Source organism: Paramormyrops kingsleyae, chromosome 1 (assembly GCF_048594095.1).
Source record: "Paramormyrops kingsleyae isolate MSU_618 chromosome 1, PKINGS_0.4, whole genome shotgun sequence".
Lineage (NCBI taxonomy): Eukaryota > Metazoa > Chordata > Actinopteri > Osteoglossiformes > Mormyridae > Paramormyrops > Paramormyrops kingsleyae.
In genome coordinates, this window is record NC_132797.1 from 65,827,473 (window position 1) to 65,848,167 (window position 20,695).

The 20,695-nt window shown below is 45.2% G+C and overlaps 3 protein-coding genes across 6 annotated transcripts; 1 reads left to right on the forward strand and 2 right to left on the reverse strand.

Annotated features, from left to right (window-relative positions):
* Positions 1-3,072: 3,072 nt before the first annotated feature.
* Positions 3,073-7,179, reverse strand: LOC111855737 (protein CREG1-like). The gene is made up of 4 exons (XM_023835021.2): positions 6,910-7,179; positions 6,280-6,399; positions 5,222-5,420; positions 3,073-3,528 (listed from the first exon to the last, which is right to left on the reverse strand). Exons 1-4 carry the CDS (start codon positions 7,177-7,179, stop codon positions 3,515-3,517), a joined length of 603 nt encoding a protein of 200 aa, XP_023690789.1. The 3' UTR covers positions 3,073-3,514.
* Positions 7,180-7,381: 202 nt separating this feature from the next.
* Positions 7,382-20,694, forward strand: LOC111855729 (coagulation factor VII-like). Its single transcript, XM_023835006.2, has 9 exons — positions 7,382-7,467; positions 13,511-13,621; positions 13,755-13,918; positions 14,220-14,244; positions 17,805-17,918; positions 18,671-18,811; positions 18,977-19,065; positions 19,485-19,605; positions 19,685-20,694. The coding sequence occupies exons 2-9, from the start codon at positions 13,543-13,545 to the stop codon at positions 20,260-20,262; spliced, it is 1,311 nt and encodes a 436-aa protein (XP_023690774.1). The 5' UTR covers positions 7,382-7,467; positions 13,511-13,542; the 3' UTR covers positions 20,263-20,694.
* setdb2 (SET domain bifurcated histone lysine methyltransferase 2) lies at positions 7,944-13,064 on the reverse strand. Of its 4 annotated transcripts, none has more exons than XM_023834954.2 (11): positions 12,923-13,064; positions 12,489-12,532; positions 12,244-12,357; positions 12,073-12,156; positions 11,460-11,568; positions 10,610-11,329; positions 9,930-10,099; positions 9,472-9,698; positions 8,808-8,996; positions 8,466-8,554; positions 7,944-8,332 (listed from the first exon to the last, which is right to left on the reverse strand). In XM_023834954.2, the coding sequence occupies exons 2-11, from the start codon at positions 12,517-12,519 to the stop codon at positions 8,215-8,217; spliced, it is 1,851 nt and encodes a 616-aa protein (XP_023690722.1). In that variant the 5' UTR covers positions 12,520-12,532; positions 12,923-13,064; the 3' UTR covers positions 7,944-8,214. The 4 variants fall into 4 exon arrangements, with proteins under 4 accessions (XP_023690722.1, XP_072573949.1, XP_023690737.1 ...); XM_072717848.1 differs by having other exon boundaries at positions 12,489-12,552; XM_023834969.2 differs by lacking the exon at positions 12,923-13,064 and having other exon boundaries at positions 8,466-8,549; positions 12,489-12,913.
* Position 20,695: the final 1 nt, after the last annotated feature.

A 20,695-nucleotide genomic window follows, 5' to 3' on the forward strand; every position in this document is an offset into this window, starting at 1 on the left:
GAATGGACATCTCACCCAAAAAAAAAAAGATTTATAATCATAAAAGTCGCTGACCGGAGGTAATGGGTAAAGAACACAGGATTTGTACACGGCTGTTAGCTTTGTAACACAAAGTCTGGTTATAGGGTGCAGCAAAAATAAAGGACACTTTGTCAATTACAAAATACAGTCAAATCTTACCTGAATCAACAGGTGAAAAACATATATATATATATATATATATATATATATATATATACACACACACACACACACACACACACACACCAGAGATGATGGTTTTGATATGAGTATTATGTTTGATATGAGATGAGTATTACGTGAAGAAATTTCCCCTCGGATCAAAAAAATTACCTCATCTTTTTTTATGTTATAAACAGCATGAAAACATTTCTCGGATGGACAGAATATTGTTTATACTGGAAGAAGGGAATTTAAGCTTAAGATTTTTTGCTGCTAGCCAACTGGCCTAACTCCAATTACATACATTAATTACAAACAAATAAATAAAATAGTCCGACAAGCATTTTTCAAGTCGCCAGTGTGTTAGCATTCAGTTTTTTGTACTCAGCCTTCGTCTCAATTATCCGCCTCAGGCGAGCTTAATTTTCAGCCATATATACAGGTTAATTAATGATACGTGCTGACAATTTGCATTTCTTGGCAGCACACAAGAGAGTCTAACTTTTTCTTTTAACCCTCTGTAGATTTCATAAATGCAGTGCTCGTTTGTGACTGTGCAAAAAGACGTGCAAGAATTTGGAGAAAAGTACAGAATATTGTCTTCCTTTTTCACGGTCATATTTCATAATTGCTTATTTAGTTAAGCGGCCCATAGTTGGACTTCAGACAGCTGCGTTGGGCCGTTAACCTCAAGCAAACTGTCTTCCCGTCTTCACTCTCTAATACGTGAAAGGCGCAATATTAATGTTGTCACTTGTTTGTAAATACCATTTCTCATACAGATTTTTAATACAATTAATTTTAAAATACGGGATATAATACTGATGGCCTTGTATTAAGTTTATATATTATGCAGAGGGGAAAGGGGTGTAGGAATATATTACAGAATCCAAAATGTCTTCGATACACATTTTCAGTGACAGACATAGACACAGGTTCCATCTTAGAAATGTAGGCCTATACAAAATATGTCTAACTTATCAAGGCGATCGATGGACAGGCAATGGTGAAATATCACATTAAGTGAAATAAATGCTAATAATCTTTTTCCAGAAAATAAGGCTAATTCGTGTTTTCCTATACCAAGAATCACGTATGAAAAACCCGCTGCCATTCATCGAGCAATATAAAAGCGCAGTATAACAGGATTTAAAAGGCGTAATAAATTGATGTCTCTTGTATTTCCCAGAGCACATAAACAAGATAATGCAAAGTACGTAAAGTCAGGATGACAAGTTCAAAGACGTCGGAAAGTATACAGATTTAAATCTCCATTAATAAGAACATCAGCGGCTTTCGTCTGATGATGCACATTTGAAACCATAAAAACAATAGGCCTCCATTGAGAGTCTGTCTATCGGGGGGCACAGAGAGACCGTGCCAACATGAGACGATGCGAACAAATCATGCCAGCATGTACCAAAATGTAGAGAGCGGATGGGGACCACCTGTGTGCCGTCTGAGATGCGGCATAACCAGGTCAAACCCTCTGATGTGGTCTGGTAAATGACAAATGAACAGCGTCCTGATTAACTAGACGCAATACCCCGGGGCTGATGCGTGGGGGCGGATGGCACTCGATCTGGTCAGGACGTCAAGTGCACAATAGAAAAGAAAGAACTATCTATTTCTCGTAATAAAAAACACGACTGTTCTTCATTTATCTGAAGAAGTGCCCTAATCGTTTAACAGATCTGAATGAATTTAATCTTGTACACATGAGAAATTTCATGCATCTCATTTAGAAGATACTTGATAACATTTAACAATGGGAAATGCCGTTAACAGTGAGTCAAAATTTTAAATACATAGACAATTCAAATAAAATATTTTACATTAAATAAAAATCAGTAATCAAGCTGTTAGTACTATTCTATTGCGCAATTCTAATAAACAGCACCTAATACTACATAATACGCCCTCTAGCGGTTCAAGGGGATAAGCACTTGAGGTCAGTTACATATAGCGGCACCTTAGAAAATATCTGCGAGAATGGGAAAGATACCGGTGAAAATATTCAATTTTCATGCATAATTCATATACAGTAGTGTGCAAAAGTTTTAGAACCTTGCGGAAATGATGTAAAGTGATGACGCTTTCAAAAAGTGTCATGAACAGTTTTTATTTATCAGTCAATTACATACAAAGTGAAGAAAACACACCTCAATCCAATTAACATTTGGTGCAACCACCTTTTGTCTTTAAAACATCACTTCTTGTTACACTTGCTCAGTTTTTGAAGGAATTTGATAGGTAGATAGTTCCAATCATCTAGGAGAATGAACCACAGTTGTGTGGATTTGGACTTTCTCAATTGCTTCAGTCACTTTCTGTAATCCCAGACTGCCCGACTGATGTTGAGATCGGGGCTCTGTGGGGGCTATAACATCTATTTTTAAACCTTCTCTACCATGAAGATAGTTTTTGACATTGGTTGTATGTTTGGGGTCATTATCATGCTGTAGCATGAATCTGGGACCGATCTGATATCTCCCCATTGGTACTGCATGATGGAAAATTGTGTATCTGCTTGTACTTCTTACTATTGAGGAGACCATAAATTCTGACGAAATCCCACCTACATTTGCAGAAATGCAGCCAGAGAAATGGCTTGGGAGCACAGACAATAGGCCCCACAGCAGATTCTACCCTCAGGCAGTGAGGCTACTCAATAGCAGATCGGACTATTATTACAGACCACTTACACATTTCAGTTATTGTAAAAGTATTTTTACTGTTCTAAATATTTTCTTTTTACATGTCTCATTTACTATAGGGAAATCTCAGGGACACATTTCATTACCTGCATCTACTGCTGTTTTCTTGTACTGCTGTGCATTTGATAAAGTTTGATTCGATTTAATGCAAAAACAAATTGGTACACTAGGGTATCCAAAAATTACTTTATTAAGCAAAAGTTAAGGCACAACATCGGGAAGAGGCCCCTTCACTAAAGGTAAATCTTTAAAGGAAATAGAGCAAATGGAACAGTGACAGGATGACATCAAATACTCCAAACAAAGGAGCCAATCAAGGATTCCCATAACTGAATGGTGTGTAGGCACAGTTATGGATCAGTTACCATGGAAACAGAACCAAAGCCAGTCCAGTGCAGTGGTTTTGACTCCAGATAAATCATGTAATTTCTCCAAAAGGCCTCTTCCCCTGTCAAAGCAATTTTTAAATGAAATACTGATTTAACAAATAAGCTTCTGGAACTTTCTAATGTTTTAAAAATGTGTAAGAAATGCAGCAGAGTATCATTTTATGGCATCATGCCACTTTCAGTACCAAAAGGCTGAAGCTCCAAGAATCTCCTCTGCCACACCTTTCAGTCATGAAACCCTGCAAAAAAATATATATAATTTTAACTGGGAAGGATTCTGAGATTCAAACAACCAAGACTTCACTTTGCTATAAAGCATTATGATTTACAGTTGTGATCAGAAGTTTACATACACTCATCAGGGGTATGAATGACATTACTTTAAGGCTTTTAATGATTTATTTGAACCGTTCTGTTTCCAGGGTGAATGATTATACAACATACATCTTCAATGATTTTTAAAAACAAGAATTGAGTGCACAGGTTTGAATATATTTTCAATTTTCTGCAATCTACACAGGGTCAAAATTTTACATGCATGCTCAAATATATACATACACCCCCTCTAATATTTGGTTAAATGTCCCTTAGTAAGTTGCACCTCGACCATCACTATTGTAGCTATCAAGAAGCTTCTGGCATAATTCTGGCTGGATATTTGACGACTCTTCTTGGCAGAATTTAAACTGGTTGGTTTCCTGGCACGGACCCGGCTTTTAAGCATTGTCTGCAAATTTTCAATTGGGTTGAGGTCGGGGCTTTGGGAAGGCCATTCCAGAAGCTTAATGTTAGCCAGCTTTATCCATTCCAAAACCAGTTTTGATGTGTGAATGGGATCATTGTCCTGCTGGAACACCCAATTGTGTCCAAGATTCAACTGTCTAGCTGTTAATCTGAGGAGAAGTTGAAGAATTTGGAAGTAGTCCTCCTTCATTATTCCATCCACTTTATGCAATGCATCAGTACCACTGGCAGTGAAACAGCCCCAAAGCATGATGCTTCCATCACTATGGTTGACCTTCACTCCTCCAAACACACCTCTTGTCATTGTGGCCAAATAGCTCAATCCGACCACAAAACTTTTCTCCAGACATTTGGTTTGCCCATGTGGGCAGCTGCAAATTTCAGTCGAGGTTGAAGCAGATGCTTCTTTCTTGGTCGGCACCCTCTTATCTATGGAGATGTGAAACTTGCTTCACTGTGGACAGTGACACTGATGTTCCATCAGTTTCCAGTTCATGGCAACCCTGAGCCTTGGTGATTCCTGGGTTGTTCCTGAACATCCTAACGAATTTCCTTTCATCCGAGGGTGAAAGTTTGGGTTTTCTTCCAGACCATGGCAAAGTGGTGACACATCCGAATAACTTGTACTTACGTATAATCGTGTGAACTGATGATCTTGGAATTTGCAGTTGTTTAGAAATGGCTCCAAAAGACTTTCCCAACTTGTGTAAACTCTCCTTCTCAGACCTTCACTGAGTTCCTTGGACTTTCCCATTGTTCTGAGTATAGTCAATCCAATGAGTGCTGTCAAGCAAATCCTTTTTATGCTGGCAAAGAGAAACTACCAGCTGCAGTCAATCATGATCACCAACGAGAAGTCAATAGGCCTTGGCCATTCTGGAACCTTCAGCACCACTTATTAAAAGATTTAGGTGAATACATGTACTGTATATATTTGAACCTGTATGTATAATTTTGACCCTGTGTGGATTACAGATAGGTTCAAACTTGTTCACAGAATTCTTGTTTTTACAAATCATTGAAAATGAATGTTGTATAATCATTCACCCTGGAAAAAGAACAGTTCAAATAAATCTTTAAAAGCTCAAAATGAATATGACATTCATGCCCCTGATGAGTGAAAGTAAACTTCTGACCACAACTGAATATTGTCACAAAACCTTAATGGACATTTCATCGCGGACTTACCCAGGTGGAGCTTGTAGGGCTTCGCATTATAGTAATCCTCTGGGGTGACGGTCTTCACCCCTCCAAAGTAGTCAAGGACCCACACCTGAGTGATGTTCATCTTCGCGAAGAACCAGTCATGGTCAGAAGGCCAGTCTGCCATCTCCGGGTGTCGAAGAAACAGGGCATTTTTCGCCACCACTGCCTCTGTGTCATTTACCTGAACGCAGCCACGCAGACAAGACCTTAGCAATTCAGAACCAACATCCAGGAATTCAAGAATTACCATCAAAATAGCAACCATACGGCAACCTGTTAAGAAATACACACATCACAGAGCAGATTTTAACTCACCCTGTCTCTCATTTCTACTGAATTATACATGTGGTAAAGAGAGATTACACCAATCTAATTATGCACACAAAAAAACGACTTATGTTTACTAAAGTACATTAAGTAGACATTTTTCCTATTTGGTAGGAAAAGATCAACACATTACACCAGCAGGATGAGATTTATTAACAGGCTTGCCTAGGGGCCCAGAGTGATAAGGGGGCCCCTATTGGCCATTTAGTTTTATTATGATTATTTTTTAGAAGTAATTGTTTATTTTCTGTTATGCATAGTCTGTTATACAGAATCAGTCTTTATAAAAAATGTATGGAGGAAAATGTATGGAGTGACAATTCATCACTTTCACATTCATGTTAATCCACCACTGGCTACTGCTGATTTCTTCCCAAGAGCAGGACCCTACATCTTCCTGGTGATTTCATACACTAGTGATGCCTTAATCCAGTGTTTCCCAACCCAGTCCTCGGGGAACCCTGGACAGTCCACGTTTTTGCTTCCTCTCATCTCCCAGTGCACCTGTACCAGGTATTTGGTGTTCCTGATTGGCTGGGAGCTGGGAGGGAGCAAAAACGTGGATTGTCCAGGATTCCTCGAGGACTGGGTTGGTAAACACTGCCTTAACCTGACCACACTGGATCAGAGGCATGTGACCTTCAGCTCTGTGCAGGCAGGCTGTGTGAAGGTGTGAGAGGGTTCCTATGAGATAAGAGATAGAGAACTCAGACCTCCACCACCGATCCAGAGAAGATGATGTGGGCACACAATGGGCTCTGCGGGTCATAGGCATACTTTCTGCAGAAGTCCGTTTGAGCCAGAGACATGGACAGAGAAGCCTGGGAGTTAACCTGATAGAGAGAGGAACCATACAGTGACCTCAAACTCACCCCCACAGTCTCTCTCTCTCTCTCTCAGACACACATGAACACCAACTTGCTCTCTGCCTACTGGAGAAGTGAAACAGGCAGCTTCTTTGGTTTTTGAACCATAATGTAACTTCCATAAGACTTTACAGGTTATGCAACTCAGCACCAAGCAAAAACTCACATGACAGGACTGGTTGCCTAGCTATTCTCTTATCTGGCTGTACAGCACACGATGTGCTGAGAGCTGATAAAAAGCACGTTTAACCGTGCACGGTTAACCATACCCACAAAATGGATGATGTATTATAATATTAAATAATATTTCATAATACTCTTTATTGAGATAAATATTTCCCCAGACCGAAATAAAGACTTTAGCAAAGGCCAGCAACGCCCCCTTCTGGCGATTATGTCTGGAACGACATCCTGATATTTCAAATTAAAAGGTGATCAGAGCAAGGGCAGAGCAGCAAGTCATGTCTGCAGCGGTACCTGCAGGTCCTGCACCGAGATCTCCAAGCGGGTCAGGTACATGTACGGCACGCCGGTACCGGAGCCGAGCGGACCGTCGCTCACGGAGAAGGTGTTGGAGAAAGGTTGCCCCTTCACCGGGTCGCGCGAGGAGATAGTCGCCATGGACGCCCAGCCGCACTGGTTGGCGACGAACCGGGCCACCCTTGCGACGTCGTCCCGCGGAGGGATGTCCTGCAGGTAGCCCGGGTAAACCCAGAAAACCAAGAGAAATACGGCCCAAGCTGTCATTTTGGAGCTCCCCCTTTGGACAGTTGTGCGGGGTTTGTTTACGTAGCGCCTTTATGTAGGCGGGTCGTCGGCCGTGACGTTTATGGGCGGGGCTCAACGGCACGTCCCTCCCGCTAATAAGTCCGCTGGTCTAACCTCCGGGAATAACGGAGAAACAATTTACCGACAAATATCACTTATCTGATGAATTTGCATTTAAATTCTCATAGTCTTGCGTTTCGCTTCTTCGCCCAAAATGAACGGCTTTACCACCACGGCAACTCAAGCGAGGACAGCCGTCTCAGGCCCGTAAGGACGCGGTTACACGCACATCCTTTCTTTTTCGTTCTCCTTGCTTTTAGTTTTTTTTCAGTATATATAGCAAATAGTTTTTTAACATTAACCTGGAAATATTAATTTTCCCAATAATGTAACAGCAACAGGTCATTGCATTTTCAATCCTCATTTACAGTTTGTAATACTGTTGCATACCAGTATAGAGTCCAGGTTAGGATATTAAATGTAATTATTAACGTTAATATTCAAATTTATATACAAAGCATAACAGATTTAACCTCATCTAATGGATGGGTAATAATTACTTATATCTCTAAATATCTATAGCGGCTAAAAAGAAATTAATAGATATTACGAGTTTATTCACAAAGTTGCATTAATTCCCAAAAGTTTCCTCTTTATGGAGTCATACGGAGAAAATAATAAACGCGCCATTTAGCTAACCATCATTGCACTGATTTTATAATCATTACTGCTACTGCAGTTAATAACTTAATAAAATACATTTTATTAACGCCACAAAGTAACAAGATGCAGGCTACAGTACAACTTCAAAATCGAAAGAAGGCCGATCCCGCATTTCTCTGCGTCTGCAGGGAGTTCCATCTCCACCGTGCGTAACCTCTGGAGTCCAGGGATGGGCGGGGCCAATCAGAACATGTTGTGCTCCTCTCCCTTTGGCTTGTGGGCACGCCCATGCCACCGCTGCCATCTCTTCTGCGCCTCCTGTTTATCCATTTCCGTGACAGCTGCAGCTTGTCAGATGATGGCACCTTGACAGCTCTTGCTCCCGCACTGGCAGGGCACTTCCTGCTCTGGTAGGCTCCCCGGCTTATACGAATACTTCCAGGTCAGCTCCGTCCCTGCCTTCACCTCTCTGCAAAAGACGGAGGGAAAGAGCGAGTCGTGAAGCTGTCAACTCGGTGGTTTATGGACGCGGCCGAGCGGCCTGAATGCTTCCCAGTACCCTAATTACAGCGGTAGCTAGAGTAAGGTAGAGTAAGTCAGACCTGCAAGTGAAGAAGGCCACGGTGGGATAGGTGCGCTTGTGAGACTCAATGAAGACGTTCTGGACAAAGAGATTGGGCTGGCAGCTGTGCTGGAAAACCGAAGGGAGGGAATAAGACAGAGGGCCAGTCAGATGTTTATTTAGCATCCCTGGTAGTCCTGGAAGGGATAAGTGCCTTTGACTCAACGGTCAAAGGATTACGCTGACAATCACGGGATTGATATCCACAATGCAGACTCAGATCCCTAACTCCTGAGCTTATGTGGCAGGTTTGAGAGCAGTACAAGTGACAGTCATGACACAGTGAGGACAATCCTGGAGTGTTCTTGCGATATTCACCTACATTTAAGAACCTGGCGACGTTCCCCTCCTCTGTTGCATCCATGTAAAACAGGTGTTCCTCAGAGTCCTCCCACAATCCTTTGCATCGGCCTGCATCTTCATCTCTGTGCACAGCACAGGGTGTGGGGGAGACCCCGGTCTCCTTTAGCTCCCCCTTCCCAGGACTGGTTCTTGTACCTTTATCCGTCACCTGAAACGTAGAGAGGGCTCTGCTTCTTTATGTTCAGGGTATAGCCATATGCAAGCACAATGTGCCATATGGACTGTGATTGAGTTGCCAATATTATCACCCTATCATTTTTACAGATTGGATGTTAAAAACTTTTATGATGTCAGAAATCTATTTTTGAGGTATATTTTGTGTTTCAAGGATACTGACATGGTCAAATGCCATTTACAAGTTCATATTAGTCATGGGCAAATGGGGTTGGGACAGAACCAAGGTTTGAGTGCCATATTGGGCTGATCTGGCAGAGTTCAGTCAGGGATGCTCACTGCTGCTCCATGCTTCTGACTGATGGATAGTTTCATGCACAGTTCAGATTTAGCAGGAATATTCATTAGTCATGATTTTGACTTCCGTCGACCTTCTCTGTTGAAGAAGTGGGTTTTTTCCTAAGGAAGCTTGGGTAGAGATTTCAGAGCGTGAGAAACTAAAAACTGACCTTTCTTGACTCCTCGTCCAGAACTAGTGGCGACAGGCTCGCGGGGCCCTGGATCATGGGCACGTGTGAGTTGGGGGAGGCCGGGCAGGAGGCATCCAGCTGTGTCCCGAATTCTTCAGGGGGCACCTTCCATTCCTCTATCACCTCCACCTCGTCATCTGAGGGCAGCTCCTCCCTTTTCCGCTTAGAGGGAAAGGAGCTGGCTGTGGGCCCGGCCCAGAGTATCCCTGGAGGAGGAGGAGCCCCAAGTTACCTACATCAGTGGTCTGCAAACTTTTTACACAGAGCACCGCCTCAGAAAATGATACACATGCCACCATTATGACATCATAAAAGGAGATACCTCTATGTACCACTAGAGGGAGCTCATGAACCACCAGTGGTATGGGTACCGTAGTTTGAGAACCACTGAGCTACAGGCAGCTAAAAGCTAAGGAGCCACATGCATACACACGCACCGGCGTATGTACAGACGAAGGTGCCCGAGTCCAGGTCGTCACGGCAGCGCACGCCCCAGCCGCGGTCTTGGGTGCGGAACACCTGCAGACGGACACGCAAGCCGTCCTGCACTAGGTGGTTCTGGCAGCGGTCCGAATCGCAGCCACACCACGGACCACACTCGTAGATCCTGCTCACACACAGTGCAGATGCGTCACCCTAAAAGAGCATGTATTCACGCATGCTAATGGACATGCGCACTGGCTCTATATCAGTATAATTCTCATTCAACTGAAACACAAATTATTACAAATACACATCATTACATATAAGAATCCTGAAATTAAGAAATAAAAATCTCACAACCATCAGCAAACAAATTTAATGAAATTTCTTCCGCCAATTAAAAAATAAAAAATAAAACTAAACATAAATTATCTAGCAAAGCGTTTCTCAACCCAGTCCTTTGGTACCTCTAGACAGTATCATTTTTGCTCCCTCCCAACTCCCAACATGCCAGTTCCAGGTATTCGGTATTTCTGATTGGCTGTGCTGGGAGATGAGAGAGTGCAAAAATGTGGCCTGTCTTGGGGTCCCTGATGACTGGACTGAGAAACACTGATCAGGCAAATAAACTCAGGGATCACAGTATGAGCACAGACAGAAAATCAGAAATGCTGCGGCACACGGTAGCTCTTACCCTGAGGGCACCGGGTTCAGCAGCCGTCTGTGAGTGTACGGGACCGGCATGCCTGCATGCCCCAGAGCCGCTGCCTCACCAGAGCGGAGGGTGAGTCGCAGGCAGTCGCAGGTGGCCACGTCCACACAGCCGTCCTTGCAGTCGCAGCAGGCGGAGTAGGTCGGGGTGGGGCCCACGAAGCAGCCATGCGGCCAGCGGTCCTTCCTGTAACGGAAGTCTGCTGGACGCTCGCCGTCCACCTCATTGTACAGCTGGACCGCTGTCAGCTCCGCCCCCTTGCTCAGGTCCGCCTCCAGAAGCCCGCCCACCTCGAGATCGCAGCTCCTCGCCAGCAGGACGGAACTACTGAAGCTGAAGTTATCTAAACGCAGGATGCCATCACTGCACGTCTCGCGCAGGAAGTGCAGGACATCGTCGGGGCCCCGCATGGCCCTCCCGCACGGGGCCTTGTACACCACGTCTGGCTCGGCCGCCTCTGACTCATCCGGCATGGCGTTCAGCCGCTGGAACTGGCACAAGATGGGCACCTTGAGGGGGTTGTCCCCCAGGAAAAGGTCAATGTTGGGGGGGAGGTTGGGTAGGCAGGCCCGGGTACAGTCATGGGGGTGGAAAGGGGATTGGACAGCCAGGGGTGCGATGATAAAGCCAGTTGGGTCCTCGCTAAATGGAGGGAAGGCCGGCACAAGATGAGTGTCTGAACCAAACTCCTCCCCCTTCATCCTGTCCAATCACAGCAAGGAAGAATAAAAAGGGAGAGTGGTGATTAAAGACACATGTTTAACAACAAGCCACTCACACATAAGCAGACAGTCCATAAAATCTGGCCTTTAGTTCCTAACAGGAAGCAAACCTTGAGCTCCACTCCAGCTTCAGGTTGCCAGCCTCACACTCGCTCTCTGCTCCCTCCTTCACAGTTGGCAGACTGCAGTCAATTTGGGTGGGAGATGCAGGCAGCATATCTGGGTTAAAGCATGCAGTGCAGTGCTGGTCATACAAACATGATCAACCAGCATCACCGCACTGAAGCAGGAAGACACAAAGTCTCTACAGGCACAAAGACTGAAGGCTCATAACTTATATTCAGACATCCCACTTCTCCCAGAAGTTACAGGAGTCTTCTGCAAACCAAGAGCAGCTCCCTGACACCCGCAAATGATGTGCAATGTCCCAGAAATTTGTCGTTCCGCTATTCAGCAGTGGTAAAATCATCTGGCAATAAGTCGTACCGCTGCAACCTTGTCCTAAATTCCACCACCACTCTCTAGCCCCGGTCAGCAAATTTTGCCCCTCCTCCCCAATCGGCAGTATGTATACAGTATTACCATAATACCAGCCAAGCATCCCTCCCTAACAGGAGTCCCTTTTCTGTCTCCATGAAATCATTATCCCTAAGGTGGGATGTCTGTATATTACAATTGTAATAGTCGAGATTTCAAGCAGAACAGCAGGCATGACTGACTCACCTGAGTTGATAATTACTTCTTCAATTTCATTGTCCAATGGTAGGATTTGTGATTCTACCACCATAGTCATGCTCCAGACGTACTCTGAAAGATCAGAAATAACGCACCATATATACGAGTGCAGTAAGAATGAGCGCTGTGATGAAGGCACGGCACGACGCAGCTCCGTACCTCTGTCCGTGGCGGCGTCGCTTTTAATCATGTCCCTCATTTTGTTTAAATACCCGGTCAGCTCACTGAACACGTGATCTACATTTACGCGTCTCCAGAACTCCTTCGCCTTCGCTGAAATCAAAGCAAAGGAAGCATCACCCACACTGTAAATAAAGGCACGCACTTCCACAATGCATGGAGAATTGCCGCTTCTGCAAAGGCTGCAAGCACAAAACGCAAGCAAGAGATAAATGGTTTCTCACCGACTTCAGGCGACTCAAATTCCATTTTCATCACTTGCAATATTCTTCGGACACAGAAATATGACTTTAAAAATACATACGAGGTCAGAAACGCGAATTTAAGAATGAAACTCTGCCGACTCGAGCTTTAGTCATCGTTTTAACAACTACAGGCGTTAAGGCATTCCTCTCGAGTCATTAAATATTACAAAGGTAAAGGCATTCTTAGTTTGTAAACAGTTATATCTCGGTTTTATTTAACCTTCAGTGGTTTTTAAAAATGAGTTTAGTCCCGAGTCACACTTTCAGTGTGACAAAGCGAATGTATTAAATACAAGTGCAACGCTACAAAGTAACATTTCCTTATTAAGAAATACTGGTCAATGTCCAGATTTAAACAAAACCCATTGCCCTTTGTAATTTCAATAAAAACATCTCAAAATCATTACACTACCCAACAAGAAGACTAATGAATCAACATCCACTGCGCGCGTCGGCAGCGTCGCCTTCTTCTTCTTTGTGTATAACACCGTGAAACCCAGCTGGAATTTGGATAGCGCCACCTTCTGTCCACTAAAGATAATTCTTCGCTGGAATTCCCCGTTCACACTTTTGGCATGTTTTGTTTTCGTCTACTTTCAATTTATTTAAAATTTTGGTATTATCTGTGTTAACATTATATTACATTGGAAATATATTTATAGCATACCCTAAGATCATTTTTCGACTATCGTCTCATTTTGTAACTGAAGTACGTTTCATTAGTTTGTCTGTTTGATGTTTTCTGTATTTATGTCAATCAAAATACTTATAATGCTCAGGCATGTAATTAAGGAAGACACAGTGCGTTGTACTCTCCTGACACAACAACATACGCAAACAGTGCCCCCCTTTGGTAGAGTTGTGATAGAACAGGAGGTCAGCGATGCCAGGCCCGAATTACACAAAAAGTTTGCTTCCCTGTCAGTAATGAAATCCGTATGTTTGGATGGGGGAAGGTGGGGGTGTTAGCCCGTCACAAGCAAACTGAACTTTGTTCACAGGGATCCTCGGAGCCTCTACATGAACCGTAATAATGGAGCCTCCTAAAGTAAAAATCGGCCACCTGCTCCTATTTCTAATCTACATCCAGGCCAGCAGTGGGATTCCGGGGGGTGAGTCCGACGCGGTTATTCCAGAGTGATATTCCTGGGATCATGTCTGAATCTCGCATAGTGTCACATCTCTCACTGGTTCACTGTATACCTGACGGAGACTTTCTAACATTTTTATTTTGGACGAGTGCAGTGTTCCTGAACGCGCCGGAGGCCAATCAGCTGCTCCTGCAAAGAGGCAAACGGGCAAATTCCATCATGGAGGAACTGAAGCAGGGCGATCTGGAGAGGGAGTGTCTGGAGGAGAAATGCAGCTACGAGGAGGCACGGGAAATCTTAATTGTCCCCGAGAATCTGGTGAGCAGAAAATAAAACCATTACGAGGAGATGCTTTTCCGATATGGGGAAGAGAACAGCCCGTTTCACAACTATTGGTTTTATAGATGAAAAAAGTTTCAGGATTTCGGCTTCCTGGTTACAAACACTAAAAACAAAACAGATACCTAGGATACACTGGGGATATTTATATAATAATAATTTAGAAATTTAGAACTGATTTGTTAGCAAGTGATGTTTAATACGCCACAGTAAAAGATAATTAGAATTTTCATACCTATGTGGTCATATATTTGTTTCACATCATGTGTTTGTTTTACAGGAAGAGTTCTGGAGGAATTATTCAGGTACCCTTTAAAGTGACTTAATTCCATTTTCTTTAAGTGCTTACCATAAATCAGCTTTTTAAATTGGTGTACCAACAGGTAGCTGGAAAGTTAATGTATAATGTACAACCATTAGACTGATCAGCCATAATATTAAAACCACTGACTTGTGAAGTGAATAACATTGATTATATTGTTACAATGGCACCTGTCAAGGGTGCCATTATATATGAGACAAGGGCACAGGCAGTTCTTGAGGTTGATGTGTTGGAAGCTGGGAAAATGGGCAAGTGTAAGGATCTGTGTGACTTTGACATGGGCTAATTGTGATGGCTAGACGACTGAGTCAGAGCATCTCCGAAACAACTGGTCTTGTGGGGGTTTCCCAGTATGCAGTGGTCAGTACCAACCAAAAGTGGTCCAAGGAAGGCCAACTGGTGAACCACAACAGGATCATGGGCACCCAAGGCTCATTGATGCACGTGGGGAGCCTTTCTGATCTGATCCCACAGGAGAGGCTACTGTAACACTAGTTATTTTTATAAAATAGAGAGACAGAGGAGAAGAGACAGTTTTTAAACACATAAAATAACATAATATAAAAAATATAAATAATAAAAGCCGCAAACACACTAATTGCAGGACGGAGTAAATAGATACACACTGTGTTCAGATGCAGATACAGGATACAGAGTGCATGGCCTGGGTGGATGAGTGAATTATTTCACAGAAATCAGTCTAACTGTGGCTGGGAAAAAGCTGTTGTAGAATCGTGCTGTAGGTGGTGATGCTCTCTGACCTGTGGTGTCTTAGGTTCTACCCTAAGTTCTTCCTCCTGAACAGGCAGAATACTGGGTGATGTTGATCACTGAGTATGACCTGAGCCCTGAGCTTTCCTCCTAGAGCACTGTGTATATAATGTGTCCAAAGAGGGGAGGTCGGAGCCTATGATCCTCTCCGCGGTTTTTACAACTCGCTGCAGGGATTTCCTCTCGGCCTGTGTGGTATTTCCAAATCACACAGTGATGCCGCTGGTAAGGATACTTTCAACGAGTCCTCTATAGGCCTGTGTGAGGGGCTGACGTCCGAGTCCTCTATAGGCCTGTGTGAGGGGCTGACGTCTGAGTCCTCTATGGGCCTGTGTGAGGGGCTGACGTCTGAGTCCTCTATAGGCCTGTGTGAGGGGCTGACGTCTGAGTCCTCTGTAGGCCTGTGTGAGGGGCTGACGTCTGAGTCCTCTATGGGCCTGTGTGAGGGGCTGATGTCTGAGTCCTCCATGGGCCTGTGTGAGGGGCTGACGTCTGAGTCCTCTATAGGCCTGTGTGAGGGGCTGACGTCTGAGTCCTCTATAGGCCTATGTGAGGGGCTGACGTCTGAGTCCTCTATAGGCCTGTGTGAGGAGCTGACGTCTGAGTCCTCTATGGGCCTGTGTGAGGGGCTGACGTCTGAGTCCTCCATGGGCCTGTGTGAGGGGCTGTCGTCTGAGTCCCCCGTAGGCCTGTGTGAGGGGCTGACGTCTGAGTCCTCTATAGGCCTGTGTGAGGGGCTGACGTCTGAGTCCTCTGTAGGCCTGTGTGAGGGGCTGACGTCTGAGTCCTCTGTAGGCCTGTGTGAGGGGCTGACGTCTGAGTCCTCTATGGGCCTGTGTGAGGGGCTGACGTCTGAGTCCTCTATGGGCCTGTGTGAGGGGCTGACGTCTGAGTCCTCTGTAGGCCTGTGTGAGGGGCTGACGTCTGAGTCCTCTATAGGCCTGTGTGAGGGGCTGACGTCTGAGTCCGGCCTTCTTCAGCAGCCTGATGAAGTTCAGCTGCTGCTCTGCCTTTTTCACAGTTGCCTCAGTTTTTTTGTTGTGGTTTTTTTCTTCCCCGCCAATCAGGAGTCAGGAGCCGCTTGTGTAGATCTTCAGATTCAGTCTTTATTGCAACAATGAAGTTACAACCAAGGCCGGACACTTACAAATGTGTCCAATACTGTTTTACACCACTTTTTAAACATTTTCTTTTTGTGTAACAATACCTCGTCACTTAAGCATCATCATTCCCTCAACCATTCACCATCGTGGATCTCCCTTGATCCACACTCCTAGGTGATAAGTTTGTCAATCATCTCTTTTACTGTTTGGTCCCTCGGCTGAACATAATGTTGGCATGACCATCTCTAGTTGGTTTTTTTAAATATCCAGCCGTAAACTTTTGATGAACTCAGGCGAATCCCTTCCTTCAGTAACAAACCTTGGCAGCTTCTGCTTGTTGCACATTGTCTGGCTAGAGGGTTAATAATATATTTGCCCTTTAACATAGTGATAAGCTGCAGCACTAATAAAGTACATATTCATGCATCAAAAGCTAACAAAATAGCTAACAGATACAGAAACTTCTAAGCCAACACAAGGTGCTCATTCATACTTGCTTTTCGTCACATTGTGCACAGCAGTAATTGGTTACAAAGTCACTCTGCACAGTTTACATCAGCTTCTTATAGAGTCCTAATGATTACATTCTCTGTGCGTTATGAATTGCTAAATAATATTCCATATATTTAGCTCAGCTTAGGTTTTCAATTAAAGTTTCTCGATTGTACTTAATATGAGCCCTTGCATACCGAACTGAAAAAGTTACTGAAAAAGTTAATGCAGGTTATGATGGAAAGGTCTTAGAACACAAAGTGCATCACAGCTTGCTGCGTACAGGGCTGCATAGCCTCAGTCTGGTCAGAGAGCCCATGCTGACCCCTGTCAACACCGAAAGCACCTAAAATGGGCATGTAAGCATCAGAACTGGACCAGAACTGGAAGACAGTAGCTTCGTCTGATGAGTCACATTTTCTCTTACATCGTATGGACTGGGTATGTGTGCGTCATTTACCTGGGGAGGAGATGGCACCAGGAAGCACTATGTGAAGAAGACAAACTGGCAGAGGCAGTGTGATGCTCTGGACAATGTTCTGCTGGGAAACCTTGGGTCCTGGCATTCATGTGGATGTTACTTTGACACAAACCTCCTACCTAAACATAGTTGCAGACCGAGTACACAGTTATATCAGTGGCAACTGCACTCACAGATGGCAGTGGCCTTTTTCAGCGGGATAACTCACCCTGCCACACTGCAAAAATTATTCAGGAATAGTTTGAGGAACATGGAAAAAGAGTTCAAGGTGTTGACTTGTCCTCCAAACTCCCTGGGTCACTATCTTATCCAGCATCTGTGGGATGTGCTGGATAAACAAGTCCGATCCATGGAGGCTCCACCTCGCATCTTACAGGACGTAAAGGATCTGCTGCTAACGTCTTGGTGTCAGATACCACAGGACACCTTCAGAGGTCTTGTGGAGTCCATCCATCGACAGGCCACAGCTGGTCTGATGGGACGAGGGAGGCCAACACAATATTAGGCATGGGGTTTTAATGTTGTGGCTGATTGATGTATTTTAATAGATAAAATAAATACAGTAGTAAATGTATCCAACACTTTGTTTCCCATATTACACAGTGAGTGAGTTAAATGTGAGTGACATAGACTGGCATTTATGGCCTCTGTGATCAGTGTCATGTGGTTCTGGCTTTTTCTACCTTCCTTCTTCAGAGGAGGACGAGTGTGAATCTGCTCCCTGTCATAATGGAGGGACCTGTATGGACCAGACCAAGTCGTACACCTGTATTTGCCCCCATGGCTTTGAGGGGAAAGATTGCCAGCTGGGTAAGGACAGCGGGGAGGGGGGGAATGAAGATGCTCTCAGGGTGTTGCGAGAACATATCCCTGCACGTAGGTGTGGGTGGGGCAGGTCTCCCCCAGTGAAGAAACAGTGTCTCTCGATGTCAACGACCCTCCCTTGGGAAAACAATGGCAGATATTTTCTTTCATCCTGAGAGCTTCCAATTGGCAAATGACGTTTAGACCACGTGACTGAATGTACTCTGGAAGCCCGAGGCTAGAGTCAGACAACCCTCTGGATGACTGGGCCCTCACAGGGCATTCCAGTAGTCTGATTAGCAATAAACATACATTTCTGTGACCTGGGTTACATGTGTGTGGAGTTTGCATGTTCTCCCCATGTCGTCGTGGGGTTTCCTCCAGGTACTCCGGTTTCCCCCCACAGTCCAAAGCCATGCTGAGTTTAATTGGAGTTACTAAATTGCCCATAGGTGTGCATGTGTGAGTGAATGGTGTGTGAGTGTGCCCTGCGATGGGCTGGCCCCCCGTCCTGGGTTGTTCCCCGCCTCGTGCCTGTAGGCTCCCGGATAGGCTCCGGACCCCCCGCAACCCAGAAGGATAAGCGGGTTGGAAAATGGATGGATGGATACATTTCTGTGCGTTGATCTGTGAAGTGAATCAATAATCTAACTAGCCGCATTTAATGTAATAGTATTATAGTTCACCTTCCCGGGTAGGGTGCACTTTTAAATGTGACGACTGATCTCGCGCCAGTGTAGGGCTCCCTGTTGTTGCAGCTGAGAGGACGTCGTTCGGTTGCCTGTACAGGAATGGCGGCTGTGAGCACTTCTGTGCCGACGTTCCCGACTCGCCGCCGCAGTGCCGCTGTGCCGCGGGGTACGCTCTGGCCAACGACAGCGCCAGCTGCGTGGAGCAAGGTGTCCGATCGACGTCCGGATACTTCGCACATGCATGGACCCCTCTGTAATCAGGCTGGTGGTCTGGCCCTTTCTCACCCCCTTCATCTTGTCTGAGTGCATCCCGTTTTGTTTTTGTTTTTTTTGTTTTGGCTCTTTCATCTTCTCTCTCTTTATCCTCCCAAGTTGCCTTTCCCTGTGGCAGGGTGACTGAGGCTTTTAGCCCAAGAATTGTGAGAGGCCAGGTTTGCCCCAAGGGGGAGTGTCCTTGGCAGGTGGGTTTAAGTTTTGATTATGAAGACCTCACTGTCGTTTCAGGTGTGTTATTGTTGTGTTTTTCTGTTTTTTTTTGTTTTTTTTTAAAACATCCAGCTTTTTTTAGCCCGGATATTGAGTGATCTGGTGCCTAAACCACAGGCTAACATATATGATCAGGAAAAACATCATTCCAGAATCAGCCCAGCAATCCTTATTTTGAAATATTACCCACTTTGCTTTGAATGTCTTCTCAAAAGACCCAATCGGTCCTGTATTAATAATACTGATCCTTTTCTCTGGCGCTCATTCAAAACAAAGCAAGCCCTCATAGCTAGACGTCATAGATAGACCTGTATTCTGTTTTTAAAGTCTGCTGTCGTTTTTAACGGTGATTGTTGTAAAGATGTGGGTTTAATATGTGCCGCCGACACGCCAGGCCTTGCTGGAGTACAACGGCGAGTACATGTGTGGAGGCATCCTCCTGGACGCCACGTGGGTCCTGACGGCTGCCCACTGCGTGTGGCGCGCCAACCCGTCAAGGTTGCGGGTGACGCTGGGTAAGTCCTGTCCCAACTTGCCACTGCCAATGACAGTTGAGTCAGCGTTCAATGTCGAGTCACATGTCTGTCTGATCAGGTGAACACATCCGCTTTGTGGAAGAGGGCACAGAGCAGGCGAGGGGGGTGGCAAAGGTCACCATCCACCCGAACTACGACCACGTGTCGTCGGACAACGACATCGCCCTCCTGCAGCTCTCCAGGGCTGTGGAGATCGGCCAGTTCGTCCTGCCTGTGTGTGTCCCACCACAGGGGGGCAGTTTCATCAGGGTGACGTTGGCGTCCATGCGCACGTCCGTTGTGAGCGGCTGGGGGAAAATGTCTCAGTCCGGCCCCGAGGCGCAGGTGCTGCAGCGCCTGGAGGTGCCACGGGTCACCCTGCAGGAGTGTCAACAGCAGACCAACCTCACACTCACTCCCAACATGCTGTGCGCTGGCTTCCTGGAGGGCGAGCAGGACTCCTGCCAGGGCGACAGTGGCGGGCCCCTTGTCACCCGCTACAAGAACACCTGGTTCCTGAGCGGCATTGTCAGCTGGGGCAAGGGCTGTGCCCAGTCTGGCTTTTACGGCATCTACACACGAGTCGCGAACTACCTAAACTGGATCGATGGCATCGTGAGCTCTCCTCAGGCTCAGGGTCACCACACCAGCTCGTAGATTGGCCCCGGTTTATCCGTCTTCTATTTACCTTCTCTAGAAGATTCCAGACAGATGTTAGTGGGTAGTTTCAGTTAATCTATTCAAGTTGTGGCATAACCAATGGTAAAGAGGCTCTGCTAGTCTTCTGGGGTGGGTGGGGTGTAGTGGCTTGTGGGGGGGTCTCTTCCAGATTCACCTGTGGGGGGCGCCGATCCCTGAAGGACCCCTGGTGTCATCATGAATTACTGTAGTGTACCTCAGATGTGTGTAAGCTGTACTTCTATAACCATACACACGCAAACAATATAGATTCATGTCATTCAAGGGTACGTTGTCTTTTCTGAGCTACTGCTTTGTATCACAAAAGGAATTTGGGTGTCAACTGTAGAAATAATAATTTGCCATAACTGATATCACCACTAAATAAAGGAATTTTATTTTCAACTTTTAT